The sequence below is a fragment of the Notolabrus celidotus genome, chromosome 9 (assembly GCF_009762535.1).
Source record: "Notolabrus celidotus isolate fNotCel1 chromosome 9, fNotCel1.pri, whole genome shotgun sequence".
In the NCBI taxonomy this organism is placed as follows: Eukaryota; Metazoa; Chordata; class Actinopteri; order Labriformes; family Labridae; genus Notolabrus; species Notolabrus celidotus.
The window spans coordinates 11,392,266-11,414,219 of record NC_048280.1 but is presented as its reverse complement, the minus strand read 5'-3'; the positions used below and the strand labels follow the sequence as shown (position 1 = coordinate 11,414,219).

Genomic DNA, 21,954 nt, shown 5'->3' with positions numbered 1-21,954 from the left:
GCCGAGGATACCCGTGTAAACAACTGCTCATGCTGTCAGGCTTGTGACTGCAGAGTCATTTCAACTACATGATGTGATAATGTATTCACATGACATAGGGCTTTTTTTTCAAGTTTTTGTAGATATAATAAAAACGTACCCGACATAATATTGTTTTGTTTCTCAGGAACAGCATAATGTTACTGGGTCAACTTGACCCGGGGCATATTTAATTATCTAAAAGTGTCAGAACCAAAAAAATCCCAATAAACATTCTTTTAATCTCAATATTAACCACATTACTAACCTTTTAAATCAATATTTAGTGCAATGGTGTTCTTTAATCCTGACAGATCATCGTTTAATGAGGATAACTCATTCTAAAGAATAGAAGTAAAAGATATGTGGCGTGTAATACTTGTGTCATTTTGTAAACAGGTAGAATTGTGTAGCACATATCAGGACCAATAAAAACACAAATATTGTTTTCAGAGTTTTTATTTTTCAGAAAATTCTAAAATCTAGCTATGAATGAAAATAAATAAATGCAACCCCCCCCCCCCACCCCCCCCCCACCCCATCTCCAATCCATTTATTTTGCCCATGCACTCAAACTTAACTGTTTGGTAACAGACTTAGCACACCCACATAACCATAAAGTTTCCCATCTTTTTTCGTAACAGTTCCCCTATATCAAGACGGAATCAAAGTCACAGTCCCTAAAATTTCACCTACATAAACTGCTGCAGGATTCAGTTGCTTCATAACTTTCATCTGTTGCTATCAAAGAGGATCCTGAAGAGCACCAAAATTACTCTACCACTTTTAACCACAAGAACAAAAGCATACACTTTGCATGGTGATGCAAACACAATTGTTCTTGCTCAAACCGCATAAGACAAATGCACCATGTCTGCCAGTGTAACATTACTATTCAATCAATAAAAAAGATGAAAGAATCTTCTTGAATCTTTAAGAATTATGTATCATTTTGTACCAAATTATTGTCTGTAAGCAGAAATTAAGACCACGAGACACAATTTTTCTGAGTATTTCTTCTCAAAATGTTGAATGACATAAAGCAGGTAAAAAAAAAAGGTATTACAATAATACTCGTGTGTAACAATGCCTTATTACATGTTCACACAACTCAGCCAATGTCTTAAATGGCATGACTGTGAAAATACAGCAATGATGGTGGCCCTCATTTGTCATTATGAAAAAGTAACACTTGTACAAGAGGCCACTCTGCATTAAAGTAACCCCTCTCATGTGAATCCATGTTTAGCATGATTAACAACTTGTTTAAAATCTGATACCAAATGCCTTGGTATTGATAGCATGTATGATTACATTTAAAGTAAAACCAAATATTTTTTCTTCATTGTATGTGTACACATTGAGATAAAAAAATACAAATGGGGAATATTTTAACAAAAGATTCTAAAAATGAACTGCTAAGACACACATTTGAAACCAAGCATATGATCTTATTTGGAGCTTCAAACACACACACGTCAGTATTAGCCATTCCTTTGCGTCACTCGCTGCGTTCTTTCGGCTCCCTGTATTTGTAGTGGATGTATTCGAAGATGTCTCTCTCACTGTCCACCAACAGAGGCTCTCCTGCCACACCTGTAACAGATCATGAAGGTAAAAGTGTGAAATATTTGTCACTGATTGAGGAAATATTCAATTATTGCTTCCACAGAGTTCATAAAGTTCATTTAGTCACATTTGACCTAGACTCACCAGTGACTCCAAGTGGTCTTATGGTGTACTCATTCAGAGTGAAGCCTTTCTCCAGAGCATGAGTTCTCATGTTTTTATTGAAGATATCACTTCCAGTGAAATACAGAACCCCACAGTAGTACTGGTCCTTGGGAATTAACCTTTGAGAAACAGAGGAATGAAAGTTAAATAGCAGGAGGTACAAATAGTAAAAGAATTAACATCCGATTATGAGTAACTAAGCCTATTTGGTGTTGTAGTCTGTAAAGCAGTGTTGTAGTTTGATTATCACAGATTTGATTACCTCAACCACCATGTGTCATATGATTCATCACTCTGAATCCCTACCCACTGACTCAGTCCATGCTGTATTGCATAAATACCATATGTACCTAATTCCTACACTGTAAATGTTGAGACCAGTATGAAGTACGACACCTGATATCAATACGCCTGTGAAGGTATTCTTCTTCATCTTCATCACTCTGCTGCAGCTGGCAGACTCCCTAGAAAAACAAGATCCAGAACATCATCACCACAGTCACGTGCTTTATGTGTATCACACCCCTGATCCAAACTTCAAAAACAAACAGCTGAACATTAGCACTGGCCTCACCATGAACTTGGTGTCTCCTTTGGAGAGCGTGTCAGTTATGAACCCAAGGGACTCGAAGAAGTCGACTACTTTATGGAGGAGTTTAGGCTGAAAAAAAACAACACAGTATATAGAACCAAATTAATTATTTAGATATGCAAATTAAACTGCAGTTAATAGTAACACTACATGTTAACAGGATAAGACATCTACAGCACCATGATGAAGAATTGCACTTTTAACAGAGGACTTGTAAAGCCCCACTAAAAACGGTTTCACAGGACCTTAAGGTCACAAAGTAGGCCCTGCAAACAATCACAGATGACATTAATGGAAGCTAAGTGACATCTTTTCTATTTACAACCTGCTTTCAAAGATGCATAGCACCACCTCACCAACCCCTTGAAAGGCCAATACCCGTTCACTTCTGACTTTCCTCAAATAATTAAACAGCAAAGAAAAACCCAAAGAAACACACTCTCCTTTTTTAATAAAAATGTTTAAACATTTTTATTCAAAAAAGAAGAGTAGGTTTGTATAAACTTTATACAAATGTTTTCTGAACACCAAGGACATTTTGCTTTAACATACTGATGTGGGATGATGGACTTGTTTATACACAGCCACTGTTCCAAATGAGAGATTAAAAGAGATGAATATAGGTTGAGAATTATGACAAGATGGGTAGAAGATGGGAGGAGAAATGTTAGTGTCATCGACAGAAGACACCACCCTCCCTTTAATAACTAAGGCTATTACCAGAAATAGAAGCCCAGAGGCTTCACACTCTCGACTGTTCTCCAAGTAAAAGCTGCTTCACTTCTCTGCATGCAATGGTGGACTATCCTTCAGAAGGTTGTATGTTTCTGCACTTGTGGTTTCATTTTTTCATGCTTGTTAAATGTTTATTGCTGTATTCTCTGCATTTATTCACTTTTTCATTACTTAATATTTAACAGTTATCATTTATTCCTTTATGCATTTTTGGGGAAGTTAGTGTTTGTGTGTACATGTATCAATCCTTTTATTCGTGTTTACATTGTTTCATGAATTTAAATGGTAAAACATTTATTTCTAAGATTTCAGTTATTTTTTGGTGAAGTGTTTCCTGAAGCACTGAGCCTGACCTCAGCCAATCAGAAGCTTTGTTCCATTGAGCCGCTCCAAGTCAAAATCTCTGTAGAAACACTTGCATACAGACCAAGAGTTAAATTCTGTTTTAATACCATTTCCAAAAGCAGGTGAAAATCTGCTCTTCTCTTCATCAAAGAGAAACCCTTTTCCTTCTTTCGTTATGATTTCATGCCCTATATTCCTACAGTAGTTGAGTCTTACCTGTTTCTCAGTCTCAGAGGTGTAGTCTGGGTGAGTCAACAATATATCAATATCACCACTCGATGCAGCTCCTGGAAATATGGAATGAGCGAATCAGTTTCATGATTACAAGGGTTAACTAAATATCAACAGTTATAAAGTTAAAGGGGAAAACTCACCTCTCCTGTAGCTTCCACAGATTGTTCCAATATAGTCTGCATCAATTTTCTCCAACTCAGCAAGAATCAGTGTCTGAACCAAAACATCAGCACACAGTGTAAGAAAACTGTTTGGAAACATCCATTGTACTGTTCAGTAAAATTCACAGACATAAAAATACGTATCGTGATCGTACCTCCATTGTTTCCATTTCGGAACGTGGAATTCTTTTCTCAAATTCCTCAAAGTACCTGGAAGCAACCAAAATATTTATTACACACAGCTCATGTATGAAAACGTTTACAATAAGGAAAGAGTTAATTTTAATGCTACTGAACTACTGTCAAAGAATGAATCTAGACTTACTTGAGTCCAATCTGTTGATGATGGTTTAGCTTGTGCTCAATATTTTTCAGATCTGAAAACAATAAAAAATTAACATTTCAAAAATGCCATTAAAGCAAAGATGATTTTATACGGTTCACAACAGTTGTTGTCAATGCAAAATATTGTATGTCAAATAATTGTTATTGGTGAAGAGTCAAATGAACTAGTTTATTTAAAAAAAAAATTACAGAACAATGTGAGTCACCTTCTAGTGTCTTCACCCCTTCCTCATAAAACTTCCTTGCAGCAGCTGGGCTGTAGTCAAGAACCAAGAGATACAGTTGATTATACAAAGTACAGAAAGATAATCCGAACAAATAATAAATCTCTGCACTGGCCATTGAATTGTTTACTTAATTATGCAGAAAAACCAACCCGATTCCAGTAACTCTGGTGAGGAAGTTGATGGAAGAGCTGGTGTCATCATTTCGAATCTGAGAAACAAAAGTATCACATCATCACTCAGTGTAATATGTTCATATCAGCTTCAACAAAGTCTTCCAACACCCAAAGACTCACTTTTTCCAGTTTCCTTAGTTTGCCAGTTTGCAGGAACTCATCAATCTTTTCTGCTATTTTAGCTCCAACACCATCCTGTTGAAATGTGGGGACATGAGGGTGCTGAGTCGTGCTTTCAGCAGCACTTATGTAAGATGTTAACAAAATCTTTCAGGCTACAGCAGAGGGCATCACACAACACACAAGCATGGACACAACAGTGGAAGGGGAGACAAATAGTGAAGTTGTCATTTCTAGTTTCCAGGCACACTGAAATGGATGTCTAAAAGCAGATGAAGACCCAGTCAAGTTCAATACAGAGAGAAAGATTTGAAGTATGACTTTGAGCAATAGTGACTGTGATGTGGCGATTTAATATGAGACATTATCCTCACTTTTTGAGGAATCATTTGATGGATGTATCCATGGATACAAGAAAAATGAAAAGCTACAATCACAAAGGAGACAGATACACATCAGCCAGTTGAAATCCTCTCTGCTATAATAGATAACTAACAATGATATTCCAATATATCAGCACAAATGTCTTTGCCATAACTCCTAACTAGTGAGTCAATGTTCAGTGATCTAAGAAGGTGTATCTTATTATTAGGATTTTCCTGTATTCACCATAAATCTGCCATGTTATCACCAGGTTTCATTTAACCATTTCTACCATGTGTCAAAAATAAACTGCTTGTAAAAAGGAAACACCTGAAGATGTTAAAATCACATACCAGTTTCTTGGCCTCTTCTCCATTTTTGATTTTGTTCGGGTATTTCGAGATTGTAGATGCTGCTTTCCTAAAAAGAAAAGCATAATCATTTGTAATTTGTATTTCACATAACATTTGGGTGAAAAAGATATACTAAATGGCAAATCAGTGTGGTGAAAAATGAAAAGTTGAATTACAAGTATTTTTTATGATTGTACAGCACAAGTTTTATCACCGTTCCCATTCACCAAATCAATATGGTTTCCTCCATGCAACATTAGTTAGATAGATCATTCAGTCAGTTGTCTGCTTACTTGGTATATGGCTAAAATCAATACAGTCTAAGAGACCAGTGTAAGTCTCAACACCCACTGTACCTCTAAAAGACTTACATTTTTCGTTCTGAAGATGTGTTACTTTGACTGTTTGTGCATTTTGGATGCTTTAGTTTATAATAATCTTGTACTTTGTTGCATTATGTTACAATGTCATTACAGAGGTTTAATTACACACACCTCCATATGAATGACTGTTAATATAATATAACCAATGGTTTTCATCACTTCATAATCTGCACGAACTCTAGTTTAGGCAATAGCCCATTGATTAAGTGTATGCTCTTTATAACATGAATCAAATGTTATGTTTCGGTGTGTGCACAGTATAGACACTCATCCGAAGACAAAGCACCATCACTGCTGAAGGTTCAGATTCTTACCTGTAAGCATTATACTTGTGTATTGCCCTGTTGACATTCTTCTCGTAGTTGGCCAGCTCTGAAAACAGGAGGAAAGAATCCAATACATCAGGATCAGGATATACCAGCTACAGCCATTTAAATGACCAAGTAGTGTATGCCAGTGGAGAAAAATATTTGAAATACAACTCAGATGATAAACATGAGAGAGACACAGGATTATTTGCCACACTGCATGACATAAACTGCTTGTGCATTTTATTTAGATGTTATTTTTAATAAAAAAACAGATCTAAGCTGTCACCCATGCTAATGATATTGTTAGCCAGCGTCATGCTAAACAGCTACACTCCTCTTTACGTACCAACAAGAAAGTCTGTTATTCCCTCATTTAGGGATTCCTGTGGCGCTTTCCTCTTGCTCATTGTTGATTCGACAAGCTTTTAATTGTCCGCTGAGAATAAAACGATCTTATGTGCAAACACGAAACGTTGATCCTCTTTCTTTGCTAGCAACACCTTAGCTTTCCCCAACTGAACAAAAGCCGAATTCAACGAGGGGGCGGGGCGTGCGTAATACGTCATGGATACGAAGACAGGGACGTAAGAGGCTCTCAAATCATGTCTCAAACACATAAACTTGTTTGTGGCTTTGTTGGATTTTGGCTTTATAAACACTTCACAGAATTGAACGTAGATCACTATAATCACAAAAAGTACACATACATCATAATACAACAATAAAGTGAAGTATTGAATAAAGTATTCATTATTTAAAGATGAACAAACCATATGATATTAAAGAAGCTATGGATTTTAAGGGATAAGTTCATATATACTTTTATCTCCAAGAGTAAACTGCATACCATTCATTAGCATATATTGTTCTCAAATTGACTGAAAATTAGTAAAACTAACATTTTATCTTGCTTACTGTTAATTTACTTTATAACATAGAATTACATTTTACAAAAAGGAAACACTTTTATCAAAATGAGAAACTTATCTATGTTACAAGGTTCAAACTTGTCTTATACAATGTAATGCAACCAAAAATTAATGAAAATGAATCTCAATGAAGCAGCATATTTACAGGTCCATCTCTCCCTCTCTACTGCATCTTCCTCTTCCTCTTTGTGTGTCAGGAATCCATTTTAATATAAACTTTGTCCCTGGAGAATATTTTAATGGCCTCCTCAATTTTAGAAAGCCTGGTATCAAGATGGGCCCGACGTGAGCAAACACTCAGACTGTCAGCTTTAAGAGGCAGTGACAGCAGCTCAGTGACCAAGGAGCGATGGGCTGAGGAAAAGAAAATCCAAATTAGAATTAGGGGGGCAGACAATTATTTTATCATGTCGTTATGTAACTGAATACTGCCATCATTAATGTGAGTGCAAAGACAAAACAAAGGAGATGAAGCGATGACAAGACATACTCTCTTTAAGGGATTTCAGCGTCTCCTGTCTCTCATTTTCAGGCATCAGTGTGTGACCAGCTGGGGCTGAAGGATCTGGTGCATTTCGTCTCCTCTCCTCCTCCTCTTTTTGCCACTGCTCTTTCCTTTCCTCAATACTTAGTGTTTTAAAGAAACAAAAAACAGGAGTAAATTGTGTCAAAAAAGTCAAAATTCATTTCTGGTGAATAATCATGTGCTCAAATCAACTTTAAAGTTTATATGGATTATTATTTTAGACTAAAGAGGTGAAATATGACATAATATACTCACTACTGAGGCACCTGACCCTTGACTGCACTGGGGATTGGCTTATTTTTGAGGTTTGTCAGTGATTGGGAACGACGTAGCACAGTTTTGCTTGCTGCCCGGGCATTATGTTTTATGAAGTCTATGGTCTGACCTTGCACCTGCAACTATATCCACAAATAACAATTTAGTTGAAATCACAGTTAAACATTCAATAAGACTGTGATTTTGTCTGATCGTGTAGATGTATTTTAATGAGTAAACATATATTGGCAGGTCTCACTTGCAAGCTCTGGTCCTCTATAGAGTTGCAGGATGTCGGGCATTTCAAAGATGTCAGAGAGGTTTTGGACTCTGGCCTTGGTGGAGCAGCAGATCCACCTTTGGTATGAGCCTTCAGAAAGTTTTGACACTGTGGTTTAGGATTTGTACTGGAAACCTGCAAAACGGAAAATTAATTAAAAATTACCAGAGGAGATAGTCATAACTCAAGGTCCTTGATCTTCTGCACACGTGCTCCTTACCTGTGGCTGGGTCATCACCCTGGATGAAACGTTCTGATACTTTGAGGAGGTCCAAAGAGCTTTCACTGGAACTGGTCGAGACTGTGCTCTCTCAGCCTCATGCTCTTTGCAACGTCTCTGGATCTCTCTGAGCCGGCGCACATTCTCTTTACCAAAATCCTGTACCCGATGCTCTAAGGGTCAAGAACCACAGAAGACACTGACATTTCTATGTTTGTTATTTTCCTATCAGCTTATTGTGCTCAGTAAAACTCCTTTATGCACTGACAGCTTAAGTATGGATACATCAGCAATCATAAGTAACAATGACATCTGCCTGCCAGAGAAAACACAACCACTCTTTTAGAGATCACACAAATAGGACTTACTCGGTTTGGGTACAGGGGTGATAGAGACACCGTCTAGTTTCAGTAGCTCCCCAACTACCCCTCTCTGTCCTCTTTCCAAAATATGGGTGGCATTAGGGTTGATTCGGGGTGGATGTCTAGGGGTACGGGCACTGTAGCAACCAGGGTACAACGCGGGATCTGGAGCGAGGGGCCCAGAGAGCAAACCCAAAGTCCCATTGTGGTTTCCCTCCAAACGACCACGAGCTAGAGAGAGAAAATATACACAAGGGCAGAGTTAAATTCAAGACAACAAACAAACATTTATTAATTAGACTTCTAAAAGAGAATTATCTTTCCATTTATGGGTCTGGGGCTATATTTAACAAAAGTGATCATAGATGTCAGTCTAACTGTAAAAAATCCTCATCATTTGAACAGTCTCCGGTGAAGTAGTGTGATATCCCATAAAAATTCCACTCCTGTCTTTCACCTATTGAATATATGTTCAGAGACCAGCATCATTGGAAGGTAACACACATTGTACATATAGTTTAAAGATGACAGAGCCCTATGGTTGCATCAAACCTGAAGCAGGTCGTCTGTAGTACTGAGGAAACAGAGAAGGATCCGGAGGGATCGGGCCCGATATGGATGACGGTCCCTCACACATCTGAAGCTGGTAATTCAAATGAAAAAAGAGAAAAAAATTCAATCAATATTGGTTAATGCTGATCAGTGACAGGCATGAAAGTATATAACTCCTGAGTTCAGACAACCTACAGGTGATGTGATAAATGCAGAAGCCCTTCGATATACTCAACCAAACCCCACAAAATGTATGGTGAATTTTCTGCAGAAGTATATTAACTTTATTAAAAAAAATGTATTAGTACAAGTGTTTTCATAAAATTTAGATTAAACATAGAAAATGAATAAATAAATAATTCTGGAGAACAGCTTTAAAAATGCCTGTTTACCCAGCCTGTTTATATATACACACTACCAGTCAAAAGTTTGGACACATCTTCTCATTCAATGGTTTTTATTTATTCTAATTATTATTTTTTAACATTGTAGATTAATACTGAAGACATCATTAAGAAGTCCTTCTACAAATGAACTCTTGACAAGGCTCATGTTATTCAGAAACCATTCCAGGAGACCACTTCATGAAGCAGACTGAGACAATACCAAGAGTGTGCAAAGCTGTCCTGAAGGAAAAAGGGGGCTACTTTACAGAATCTAAAATATGAAACAAATTCTGGTTTGTTCGACACTTTTTTGTTCATTAAATAATTCCATATATGTTCTTTCATAGTTTTGATGCCTTCAGAACTAATCTACAGTGTTTACAATAATTAAAATGAATAATGAATGAGAAGGTGTTTCCAAACTTTTGACTGGTAGTGTAATTAATTTAAGAGTATCACCTCTTAAACTACTGACTCACACGATACACAATTACATAATCCCAGTTACACTAGCAGATATACACCAACATCTACAAGCACACGTCAACGTATTAACATCCTCATTCGCATAGTATAAACTATTTCCTTTGCCAACTTTTCGAGAAAGGCTTACCCAAAGATGTTAGTGTGTACAATTATTGTAAATGAGCGTGTAGTGCAGTAAGCTAGCTATGTTGATGCCAACAGAGGCTGTCGACAAAGCCCTCTCGGACGAAACTCAAACAGCATAAAAGGAAAAAAAAATCCAATATCTATCGTCCAGCCGAAAAACAACTGCAGCAGTTCAATCTGCATAAGATACTTGAGTATTTTACCTTTTACGCAGCCTTGTTTATCAGCTGAGGATTTAGTTCACGCAGACTGATGACGCCAAGGTATCAACACTTGTTTGAATGATCCTCACCATGGCGACGGAGCAGCCGCACACAGATCCGGATCTAATAGAAGGTTCAGGTCTCCTATAATCCAGAGGTCCATTCAAAATGTACCAGAGTATTTTAGACACATTATTCACCAGTAGGGTTCATTACGGATACTGCAGTAGAGGAGATTACAACCCACAACTAATGTGTTTTTACCAAACATTTCTGATGTTATCTGTTAAAAATGTGATGCACAAACAAATGTTTGCAGAAACTACAGTAAAAATCGTGCAAAAATAAACCTAACATCGAAATCTGATAACCGGGTTAATGATCCTATCCATATTGATGAAAGGTTATTTTGGCAGCTTTTACCTGCCTCTCTGCCTTTGGGGCAGATGTCAGTTCTAGCAGGTGTAACTCTATTGTCCTGTTACTTTGTCGCTAAATAACACCTGTGTTTTGTCTTTCAGGTTTAGCAAAGACCCTCATCTCATTTATTGTGACTTCCACATCAGACCAGCAACAATTACATTATTTTGAACTATCAATTACCAGATATAAACCAACCCAATTAAAAAGCGTAGCGTGCTAGGGGAAATTGTACACATGATACAAGTAGGGTCTGCCTGACAGGCTAAAATCTGGAACAAAAAACCCTTGTTGTGCAGGGACATTGGCTGGAGGTCATTGCCCCCGAGTGGTGTAAGAGTCTTATTACACCAAAACAAATGCGTTTTCCACTTTGCCTGCCAGCCTATTGGTTTTTCCCACAGTCAGATGCTGTATTAAAAGAAATACATAGTGGAATTATGTAATTGTGGTGATTGTAATCAAATAACCCGGGAGTTTGTTGCTGCAGTCCATAAACAAAGTTACCAAAACAAATGTTAACAGCGTTCATTGAAGTCATTTTTTATACAATGTATCGGATAAGTAATTAAGTTGTTGGTATGGAGAAATGCATCAGGATAAATCTTCTAATTTTCTTAGATTTTAAAGTTATTAGATAAATGCTCATGTATTTCAAAACTACAAACATTTTCCCACCTTTAGACTATTAGAGTGATATTTTCAGATATATTTAATTCCCCAAATAAAACACCTTCTGTCCATCAATGAATCTCTTAGCGTCAATGTTCACAATTAGGACATGTTAAACCTTTTCAAACACAGTAAGTTTTTTGCTCAATGTCAATTACACAACGGCCCCGCCCTCGACCGGAGGGCTGACTTGCGCGTGCCCAGTTTGCTTGTCTCTGCTTTCTCCTTCACTGTGCACCGCTGCACCGAACAGTGCTGAGAAACTGCACGCTCCTCCAACAAATAAAGGTAAGAATGAAAGAACTTTAGTTAATTCTCCTTCACAAAAACTTCCAGTCATCTTGAGTTGTTTTATCTGCATGATGATTTAGATATTGTCAATTGTCGCTTGACTCCTGAGGCAAATATGAGTCACACATAAAGAGGTGGGAGTAGCTGCGGGTATGCCAGGGTTTCAGTGCCAGTTCAGGCCTGTAGAACCCATAAGTTCTCATAAATTCACATGTAAACCGCCTTAAAAAATCATCCCCACTGTGTGAGTCTTTTGTTCCTGACAAAAAACATACTTTCAAAATGTGATGGTTACAACGGGACATAAAGGGGGTACTGTATTATGCAAATGTTATTAAAGTGAATATTCTTAAATTTTAGTGCAATCTTACAACAGAAAATTGTTTTTTTTCCTTTTCTTTCTTTTGCAAAGTTCGCTTTTTCTCATTTTGTGTGAGTGTTTGTGTGTGTGTGGTATACCCCAGCAGACGCAGACGTTTTACAGACGCAGGAACAAAGAAAGCAGAGGTGGACGCGTCTGGTAAAAAAAAAAAAAAAATTACTCGTCTGCTAATGGGACTATGACTAGTGACACCATAAATGTTGTTACCACATCTTATCTGTCTGTTTATTTAAAGCACAAGGTCCACGAACAGCTACACCTTAAAGACCGCTATCATTTGGCACTACCTTGGCCCATTGATGCTGAAAGGTGGTGACCAGTCATGAGTATTTAAACATCGTGGTCATTTTGAAGAAACAAATAATAACACAGATTTATTTTTTTTACATTTAGTTGCGTGTATCCTTATGAAGGTCATATGTAAAGTCCTGACTTACCAAGAGCTGAAAAACGTATTAAAACAAGTACAGGGTGACGCAACATGGTGGACCTAAAGCCAGCCAGTACACTGTTGTTGTCTCTGTTTACCCCATAAGATACCTGGTGTGACTCTCCTGCTGAACAACTCAGACCACAAAACAAGTACATGAATACCTTTAGCACCTTACATTCAAGCTATAAATTGTCTTGCTGCAATTTGACTACTCTTGACCTTATCTCACACACACATTCCTCCCATTATATGCCTCACACACTTGCCTTGGTTTCACCTTATCTGAGGGTCCAGCCACTGTTGGGCAACTGCCTGTTTACACAGTCTTAAAGCTTTAAGTATCTGTTGGTCAACATTTAAAACACATTTTAACTGTTATTAAATTGTTTTATGAATGTTAAATTATATTAAGATGCTAGAGACATGATTGTCAGTATAGATATTCATGAACAGTTCAACACTGATAAAGTAAACACAACCTACACACTGACCTTTAAACAAAAAAAGAAAAAGAAACTGAAGCTTCCTTTTAATTTTGACACATTGAAGACAGGAAATCTCATCTAAATACTTATTTTCAACATAAAAAAATTTGTAGACAGAGGTGGATACAAATAGAAAAGAGAGTCGATCTCAGGATTAGCCTTCTGTTGTTATGAGTGAGTAGACATATTACTGCTCTTGGTATTCAAGCTTGTCCTCAGGCTGAGTTACTGTTTCAGTCTGTGTGACACCAACATGGGTAAATAGGTGATTAGAAAAATTGAGACTTTGTTTTAAATCACATTGTGTGTGATTGTTGACCCCCTAAACCCCCCCATCTTGCTGTTTTGGTCTCTGTTTTCCTTTCACATACCTCTGCTGTTTACAGCTGTCTGTCTAACCTTTGAGATCAGGCATGGCTATCATCTAGCTGAAGCTCATTAAAGTGTTCAGATGTGTGGCATCACTGTGTTTGTATATGAATACAGAGTGGATTTACAATACAGACAAGTGAAGCCATATTTCATAGGGGTGCAATTGGCTGAACCTGGAGGAGGACACCCGTTAAAACCCTAGTCACATGTGTCGTAGTGTTGGGTTCACCTGAGCTAAATTTAGAGCCGAGTGTTGAGACTGAGGGATGAAGTCGTGGAGGAGGGTCATGGTCAAAAATGGAGGTGGGAGCAACAAGAAGTAAGGAAGTGTTTTGAGATGATATATACAGTTCAGGGATTGCATGTGGTCAGCAAAATGCAGGTCAGCTGGCACTGTTTGAGACGTGACAACTGTCAGCAGAGACAGACGGGACATTTTGACACCTACTGTGATTTATTGTCAGGTCTTTGTGTGTAGGAAAAAAGAAGACCTTGAAACCCCTATAATATCTGCTCATTCAGTTTGTGAAAATAAACCATAGTGACCAAAAAGTCTGCCTAATTTTTGATCAGATGCAATTGTTTTCCTTTGGATATTTTTTAAATTTGTTATCTTTTTCTTGATTTTCAAAAAGTGAATGAGAATCTTACAACAGTTTTGTGGTTTAATGCTTGTGGTTGTAGCACTATCCCTTATAATCAAACCAAAGACAATCGTCATGTAGTTTTTAAGGCAGAATGTAAGTTTGCTCTTAGCATAGACTCCATGAAAGGTAAACCTAGTGCTTTAACCAGCGCTTTCAAGACGGGAGTTTGGTTCTTGGTTGCGGCCATCTTGGCTTTTATGGCCAAAAGTGACCATATTTGGACAACAGGGTGGATACCAAAGAGATACAGTTTTATCACTTGTTTTACCAATCCCACAAATTTATATATATATTTCTGAAGTTACTTAAGAAATTTTAATGGAGTTTGTTGGTATTGGTAAGTTTTTCTGAGCCAGCCTCGACACTCGCAGATCTGCAGTTCTATATTAGTTTCCCCTTTCAGCCATGGGGTTTACTGTTTGGCATATTGCAATTAGCCCACAGAGATTTATCATCAGAATCCGCAGCTCTCCATTTTTGTAACTATCTTGCAACATTACATTGAAGTTGTTTGCTTGCAACAACAGGAAACCTTTTTCTGTAAAATGTCTTAAAGGCATATTTCAGGTTTTTTAAGTGGGTTTGTATGAGTTGTATGTTACTAGTAACTGTACCAGCTACAATGGATGCTGCTCAGCTCGGCCCCTGTAATGAGAAACTCCAGGGAGAAACAGCAGGCAAGCTAGGCTACAGTTTCTCCAGAGGGGGCCGGTTCTGCCACGTAATTTAGCTAATGTTGAAAGACTTCGACCCAAATACTCATCTCAGTTTAGGTGTTTAATCACAAAACCCAACGAACAGAACCATCCAAGCCACAAGCAGCACAGAAGAAGCTAGCTACTGGTGAGCATCCAGTGAACATAGTGAAGCATGTATCAGCCAAAGAGCCACATTTTTTCCAAAGGTGATGGTGGAGACCCAAAACAGAGCTAAAAGAGTACTTTTTGGCTGACAGAAAATGATGCAAATTAATGATAATGATAAATATTGAAATATTGATTTCTAACAAGTTGGCTGTATCCACTTAAAATCTGGTGCATTGTCAGCTTGATGTATTTGTCGTCATTGCAAACAAGGGGCTGAAAAAAATCTGATGTTGCAGTTTCAATTAATACAGGACATTTTGGAAGTCTGGAGTCTTGACAGTTGCCAGCTGAAGTCTTGAATTTTTTATCTTATTAATACACATAACTCCAAAACTATTGTTCGGGGTGTTAAGCACTACGCCACCTCTGAATGCGGAATAGAAAATAACTTGGAGAGATGAATGTGCAGATACAGTAGGACTGTACCCATGGTGTCACACAGTAGATGAATGACACTGTGGCATTGGGTTGCATCAGAGCTGCAGTAACATGCTGCTGATGTAATACTTATGGACAGATGGTGCTCACCTGTATGGTGGGCTGTTTCCTAAACTCTGTGTTAAGGCCCAAAGAGTCAACATCATCATTTTGCTCCTCTCACGCAGCTAATCTGTATTCTTTATCTGATAAAATTGCTATATCACCTTACAGAGGCTGTACACAGGCCTTATCATGTCCAAATGCTGTGCACAAAGTACACATGTTCATCATGTGCTGCCCTACGCACATACTGTATAATGTCATGCAATATTTTGCCAGTTCTTTGAATAGAAAGGACAACTCTGACTGCATTTTACAGAAACATGCTAACGTTCACAGAAGCTGCAGACAAACCCACATATTGTGCACTGTTACTGTCCAAACAGAGCTGCACTACTTGCCAAAGTTTTCTATTGTCCCTCCTTGGACTTCTCTCCTCTGAAGAAACATGGCAGAGAAAGGAGTGGTGGTGCAGAAAGACAAGGCAGGAAATGGAAAGCAGGGAGAGAACAAAGGCCACTGTGTGACATGTGAACACCACGCACCCAAGGGACATGGTGAGTGAGGGGTGTGTGTGTGTAGATTGAGACAGATGACGCATCATCAGGGTCCCTGGATTAGCTCTGGCTGCCTGAACTGGAAATCTGCTGAATCTCCATCGCTTCCCTTTGTTAATTTCACCATGTCTGATTTTATGTTAGCAGCTAATATTGGAAGAAACAGCAGGACAAAGGCCCAGAAAAAGCTGTGTCAATATAGTAAATCATTAAACCAGCTTTAGGTTAGAAGTAAATGTAGGTCATTCTCCTCCTGCAAAGTCACCTTGTCAAGAAAATGTCTTCTTCTCACACATAAAGAGTGTGCACACACACACGCACCCAGGAGACCCTGATGACTGTGTGCAGACCGGTGCAGTGCAGTGGTGTGCAGGAGTGGTAGATGCTGACTAACAAAACCTGCTTCTGCTTAGGTTAGCGCTACTGCAGTGGCTTGGATAGTATTTCTTTACACATCATACATATTAAATCTCTTTTGCACCCAAAGCATCACATTAAAGGGGTGCTATTAATGTGGGAAAAGTAAAAGAGTCTGGCTGAATCATTTCTATTTGAGATGGCCATTAGCTCTTTATAAAGTGTACTGCATATTTGTGGTCCCTGTCTTCATTAGTTAAACAACCTCTGCTGCTTGCAAATGGATCACTGCCAGGCAATCAATAGGGTTCACATGGTGAATGTTGGGGGAGGAGAGAAGCTGTATATCACCTGCATCCAGACAGGCCTCCACCAGATGGCAAGGGTCTCCCAACTGAGGCAAATATGTGAACTGATGTATTTCTGCAAATAACGCTTTCTGTGATGCTCGGTGAGCGAGAGAATAAACAGCACAGCAGTAGATCAGACGTGCAGTCTGTGTTGCATTGTCTTGCGTCTGCAGTAGGGCCGAGCTTCATGTGTTTGCAAGAGGTATTCAGCTTGTCTTAGTTCAAGCATTCTAATCTAAAGGGGCATGTTGGTTTGTATTGTGCAAGAAATGAAAGACACCAAAGAGTTGGATTATGGGAAATGCAGGATGATCATGTTTCACCTGCTTGACACCAGAGACCTTGATATTTCAGCCTTTCCTGCATCAATCCTGACCATTTCCTTTTTTTTTTAATCTGTACTTTATGAGTTTGGCCTCTTCATTGGTGTTCTGGAGTATCCCTTTAATTCTTTAGACTGATTTGTTGAGGTTTGTATTTGTTGAAAATAAGAAAAATGTTCTGTTTCCTCAGGTAAAATGGCTGTCCCTCCTGCATACTCAGACTTGGGGAAATCCGCCAAAGATATCTTCAACAAAGGCTTTGGTAAGTCATTGCATTTCTTACTGTTTTACATGAAGCAGAGCTGACATAGGAGCACAATTTAGTGGATCTGTCGCTTTAAATCCAGGCTTCTTATTTTAACTGCAGTTGTTTTAGAGCCATGCTGTGCAACCAAAGGATGTGAGTTATTTTTCCAGGCTCTCTGTTCTTTTGAGTTTCCCTGACTTCCTCTATCTTCAGGATATGGAATTCTCAAGCTGGACGTTAAGACCAAGTCCCAGAGTGGTGTTGTAAGTACCTTTGTTTTCTCTCTGAGAGCCTGATGTGTTTTAGGCTGCATGTTCAGGCCTCTCTCTCAGCGCTCTGCAGAGGAGATCTGATGGCTGACTCATGGCCTTGTAGCACCTCATGTCAGACTGCATTTGCCTCCTGACATGTACTTGGTCTGACATGCAGAGTCAGCAGAGAAACTTTGTCTGTCAGACAAGTTTACACCTCAGTCTTCTCCCTCAAGCAACATGTTGCATCATGATAGTTTGCTCCAGACATGCTGCGTATCTCTCTGTTGCCATGGTGAAACCATAATGAGCCTTAGCATTCAGTTTCCCCCACGCCACAAACTCAAACCGCATCGTAAAAAAACATTGTAAAAGTATTCCCTCTGCATTTCCACTCACAGTTCCTCTGCTTTCTGTAACGCTGCTTTCATTTTCCTGGTGAGCTGATAATTATCTGCATGTGAACTCTGTATGATTCTCCCTAACTCTCTCTCTTCTCTCCTTTTTTCTGCTTTCCTATTTGGACGTTGCTGTCAGATGGTAAGAGAGAGTGTGTGTGTATATATGTAATGATTAAACACAGGTGCTCTGCGGGGTAAGCTAGTGACACCTGTTATGTGTTTGTGTGCGGACAGTGTGTGCAGGCTTTGTGCCAAGTGTTACTTTGCGGCGGTAGCTCGTCTAAGTGACACCATTACCCAAGCTGCTGCAGCTGTAAACAGCACTGAACCTCAAATGCACTCACACCAACCTCTCCCTCACAGTCCTGCCCATATTTTTGGTTCTCCTTCCCAACTTACTTCTCCATCTTAAAGGTGTAGTTCTTGTTTTTAATAACGAGCCATACAAACCTTCTGGGATTGTGTGGCAGAGGAAAAGCACAGAGGCTATGCTTGTTCCCCTCCTCTTTGTTTTTTCTTATTTTTCCCCCTGTGTACGTTTTCACCCCTTCTGCCTCTAGTTTCTCCACTTGTCTTCAAATGTGGCACTGCTTCTTCTGCTCCCCTTCCCAAATACCTTCTATAGTTCCATCTCCCTCCTTATCACTGTGTCCTTTTTTGTCCTGCAGGAGTTTGCCACCTCCGGCTCCAACAACACCGACACAGGAAAGTCAGGAGGCCACCTGGAGACCAAGTACAAAGTGAGCGATCTGGGCCTCAACTTCAGCCAGAAATGGAACACAGACAACACTCTCACCACAGAAATCACCATTGAGGACCAGGTGAAGTCAAACAAGTCTTTTAAATGCTCAAAACATCAGTAAAATTACTTTCAGGGGGAATGATTTGCTCATGGCCTGTTTCCCCTGTCTGTGTAGCTGGCTAAGGGTCTGAAGCTCAGCCTGGACACATCTTTCGTGCCCAACACTGGGTAAGAACAATCCTGCTCACGCTAAAAAACAATTGCTAAATTCCATAGCTTCAAAGTAAAGTGAATGAATTAGTCCATCAGAACAGATTAAACATACTGATAATGCTGATAGTACTGCTCTTTAGATAAGTATCTTTTATTGCCTTGTTTCATAGCAAGAAGAGCGCCAAACTGAAGACAGGCTACAAGCGCGACTTTGTCAATGTGGGCTGTGATCTTGACTTCGATATGGCCGGCCCTACTGTCCACGGGGCTGCTGTGCTGGGCTACGAGGGCTGGCTGGCCGGCTACCAGCTGGCTTTTGACACGGCCAAATCCAAACTGACCCAGAACAACTTCGCCCTTGGATACAAGGCCGGAGACTTCCAGCTTCACACCAGCGTGTGAGTCACCGCACCGCAGTACAGAGAGGCAGACAGAGGAAGTGACACAGCATGAGGAAATGCTTCCTCATGATTGAACAGAACATTTCAATATATATGAACCACTGCTAATGTCTATTTTTTGTATGGGTCTCTTTTCTGTATTGTTTCAGTAATGACGGCACTGAGTTTGGTGGCTCCATCTTCCAAAAGGTGAACGGCAACCTGGAGACAGCTGTCCAACTGGCCTGGACAGCCGGCAGCAACAACACACGCTTTGGAATTGGAGCCAAATACCAGCTGGATAAGGATGCCTCCCTGTCTGTAAGAACTGACTGCAAATGTTATGGGCACTTGATAACACTTAAAGTGACATGAAGTCTGCTAAGAGTTCTCAAAATTGAGATGGGGGTGTACCATGAAGTGAGATTATTGAGGTTAAGATGGGTCTGTTAGGCAGTGTTAGAAAGCTTCCTCTCCTTTAACCTGTTTAGATCACAGTGCTCTACTCTCATACTCTGATTTGGACCAGGTTATGTCCAGAGTTTTGGCTTTCAATCAGCTGTGAAGTGCCATTTTTGTCATTAATTATTGTCCCAGGATGGTCTTCACAGACGATATAGATCCATAGCTGACGTGGCATGATAATGGTCACAACACTGGGGTCCATGTATTCAGTTAGCGATGAATGTAACCTGACCCTCCCCTCATTTTTCGCTGTTAGCTTCAAGTACAATTAATTATCTCTTGAAACTGAGCAGATCATCCGTATAGTAAAATAATGATCACAGCATCTAAGGACACTGGATTACATTTTTTTGCTTGCTCTTAATATCCTGCAGTCTTTTTAATCGCCTGGTTTTGCAACTTAAACAGCCTAACAACCAAAAGCGTGTATTTGTTAAAGGTTAGCTGTGTGTGTGTATTTAACACATTAAAATAAACGAGTGTTTCACATGGTAAAATCAAAAAACTAATATTTGAATTAACAGTGACTGTCTGTACCATGTCTTTCTTTCCTTCCCAGTATTTTTAGGAGCAGTTTGTTTCTTTTATTTCTAACACTATAACCTTTATATCCTCACCATCACTTTTCATTATATCAGTCTAAATGGAGCACACAGCCAGTGATCCTTACTTGTTGTGATGCAGTGTCAAATACACCCTTTTTTGAGAGCACGCACAAGGCCTGAAGCAGAACAGGGGGTGTTAACAGAGAAAGATTATAACCAGCTTTGCGATACCTCATATCTTTAACCAAAGCCTCAGGCTTTGTCGAGCCAGCTCACTCAAAGAAAGCCCAGATATGTTGAATTCACTCCTTGTCATACCCACTGAAGGAAAAGTCTGGGGTGTTATTTGTGATTCTTGTTAGAAATCAAAATCAGAAAACAGATTTCCAGTTTTTTTAATGGCTGATTTTTCTATACAGTCATATAGTCTTCTTATGCTTGCTACATTATCTCACCTCTCTCCGCATTCTTTTGTTTCCCCTCACAGGCCAAAGTTGACAATGCCTGCCTTGTTGGTGTTGGATACACACAAACTCTCAGGCCAGGTTAGCTATTGCCTTTTGTTTTTTAACTATTGAACTTATCGAACAACAGTCCAAAGCATTGTTACTTGATACATAATCTGACCCTCTGTCCTGCAGGAGTGAAGCTCACCCTCTCAGGTCTGATCGACGGGAAGAACGTGAACGGCGGTGGACACAAAGTGGGCATGGGTTTCGAGCTGGAGGCGTAAAGATTCAGACTGAGAACTGACAAGAAGAGAGGAAATAAGCAACAGAAGAAGAAGATTTAAGAGCCCAAATGTGAAAACACGGCGAAGGTCCACTCAGCGACACATAGACACATCTTCCCTCTGAGTCCTACACAGATACGCACACATTCTTTTGCCTTAACCCTGAAACCCTAAGCAGCCTCCAAGACCTTCAGTACTGTAACTTTAAATCCTCATTTTTTTAAATATACATCACTTACAGGTGACACAACTATCTTTGAGCATATATTATCAGAATACACCAAATACAGAGTCTTCAGCCGGATCTTTATGCAAAACCTCCAGATGATGTGCTACTTGACCACTTTAACAGGACAAAGTGCACTTTTTAAAAGCCTTTGTGTGTCAGATATATCTATTCTGAAGTAGGATTCAAAGCACATTTTTACTTTGAATGTGTTGTCAGCTGGTTTTTCTTCAGATATACTCTGGGTTTTAGACATTAATAATGTAGTAAAGGATGCTTGTTTTGGAATATTTTGGTTTTGTAGCATGCTTTTAAGACTTGAGGGAAGTTTTGACTTTTCAGTGTCAAGTGGACGAGTACAGAGACCGTAAACAGACGCAATAAAACCTGGAGGGGATAACGCAGAGAGACGGGGAGCAGCTGATCCCTCTCAGACTAATTGGACCGACTTTGGTTCATTATTTGACCTCAGAAACACAGTTTTAATCTGTGGACCTTCAGTTGCCTAAATGTCTATTCTTCAGGTCCTGTGTGTCGCCTCTTTGTCTTGTCTGGTTTTGTGTCCTGTACCTGTTCAACCTTTACCACTACATTTCACTTTATCTGTGCTGTGCTTTGTTTAGGAGAGTTAGTCAACAGTTAGGACCTCAAATAGATTTTATTGAGATAAAGGAATTAAAGAATGCTCAACACTATC

General features: G+C 39.2%; 3 protein-coding genes across 6 annotated transcripts; 1 reads left to right on the top strand and 2 right to left on the bottom strand.

Moving 5' to 3' along the window:
- Positions 1-556: 556 nt before the first annotated feature.
- Positions 557-6,784, bottom strand: polb (polymerase (DNA directed), beta). Its single transcript, XM_034692649.1, has 14 exons — positions 6,441-6,784; positions 6,098-6,155; positions 5,401-5,467; positions 4,685-4,759; positions 4,541-4,599; positions 4,371-4,420; positions 4,145-4,196; positions 3,975-4,029; positions 3,799-3,871; positions 3,641-3,711; positions 2,327-2,413; positions 2,149-2,216; positions 1,732-1,871; positions 557-1,614 (listed from the first exon to the last, which is right to left on the bottom strand). The coding sequence occupies exons 1-14, from the start codon at positions 6,499-6,501 to the stop codon at positions 1,520-1,522; spliced, it is 1,011 nt and encodes a 336-aa protein (XP_034548540.1). The 5' UTR covers positions 6,502-6,784; the 3' UTR covers positions 557-1,519.
- Positions 6,785-7,208: 424 nt separating this feature from the next.
- On the bottom strand, positions 7,209-10,548 carry enkd1 (enkurin domain containing 1). Of its 2 annotated transcripts, none has more exons than XM_034692647.1 (8): positions 10,420-10,548; positions 9,219-9,309; positions 8,673-8,897; positions 8,305-8,477; positions 8,064-8,219; positions 7,805-7,947; positions 7,514-7,650; positions 7,209-7,377 (listed from the first exon to the last, which is right to left on the bottom strand). In XM_034692647.1, exons 2-8 carry the CDS (start codon positions 9,301-9,303, stop codon positions 7,217-7,219), a joined length of 1,080 nt encoding a protein of 359 aa, XP_034548538.1. In that variant the 5' UTR covers positions 9,304-9,309; positions 10,420-10,548; the 3' UTR covers positions 7,209-7,216. The 2 variants fall into 2 exon arrangements, with proteins under 2 accessions (XP_034548538.1, XP_034548539.1); XM_034692648.1 differs by lacking the exon at positions 10,420-10,548 and adding an exon at positions 10,218-10,367.
- Positions 10,549-11,677: 1,129 nt separating this feature from the next.
- Positions 11,678-21,952, top strand: vdac3 (voltage-dependent anion channel 3). 3 transcript variants are annotated; one of them, XM_034691533.1, is made up of 10 exons: positions 11,678-11,799; positions 17,245-17,316; positions 17,515-17,564; positions 18,090-18,092; positions 18,622-18,774; positions 18,871-18,923; positions 19,079-19,306; positions 19,459-19,609; positions 20,786-20,843; positions 20,940-21,952. In XM_034691533.1, exons 2-10 carry the CDS (start codon positions 17,250-17,252, stop codon positions 21,029-21,031), a joined length of 855 nt encoding a protein of 284 aa, XP_034547424.1. In that variant the 5' UTR covers positions 11,678-11,799; positions 17,245-17,249; the 3' UTR covers positions 21,032-21,952. The 3 variants fall into 3 exon arrangements, with proteins under 3 accessions (XP_034547424.1, XP_034547421.1, XP_034547423.1); XM_034691530.1 differs by lacking the exon at positions 11,678-11,799 and adding an exon at positions 15,854-16,024; XM_034691532.1 differs by lacking the exons at positions 11,678-11,799; positions 18,090-18,092 and adding an exon at positions 15,854-16,024.
- Positions 21,953-21,954: the final 2 nt, after the last annotated feature.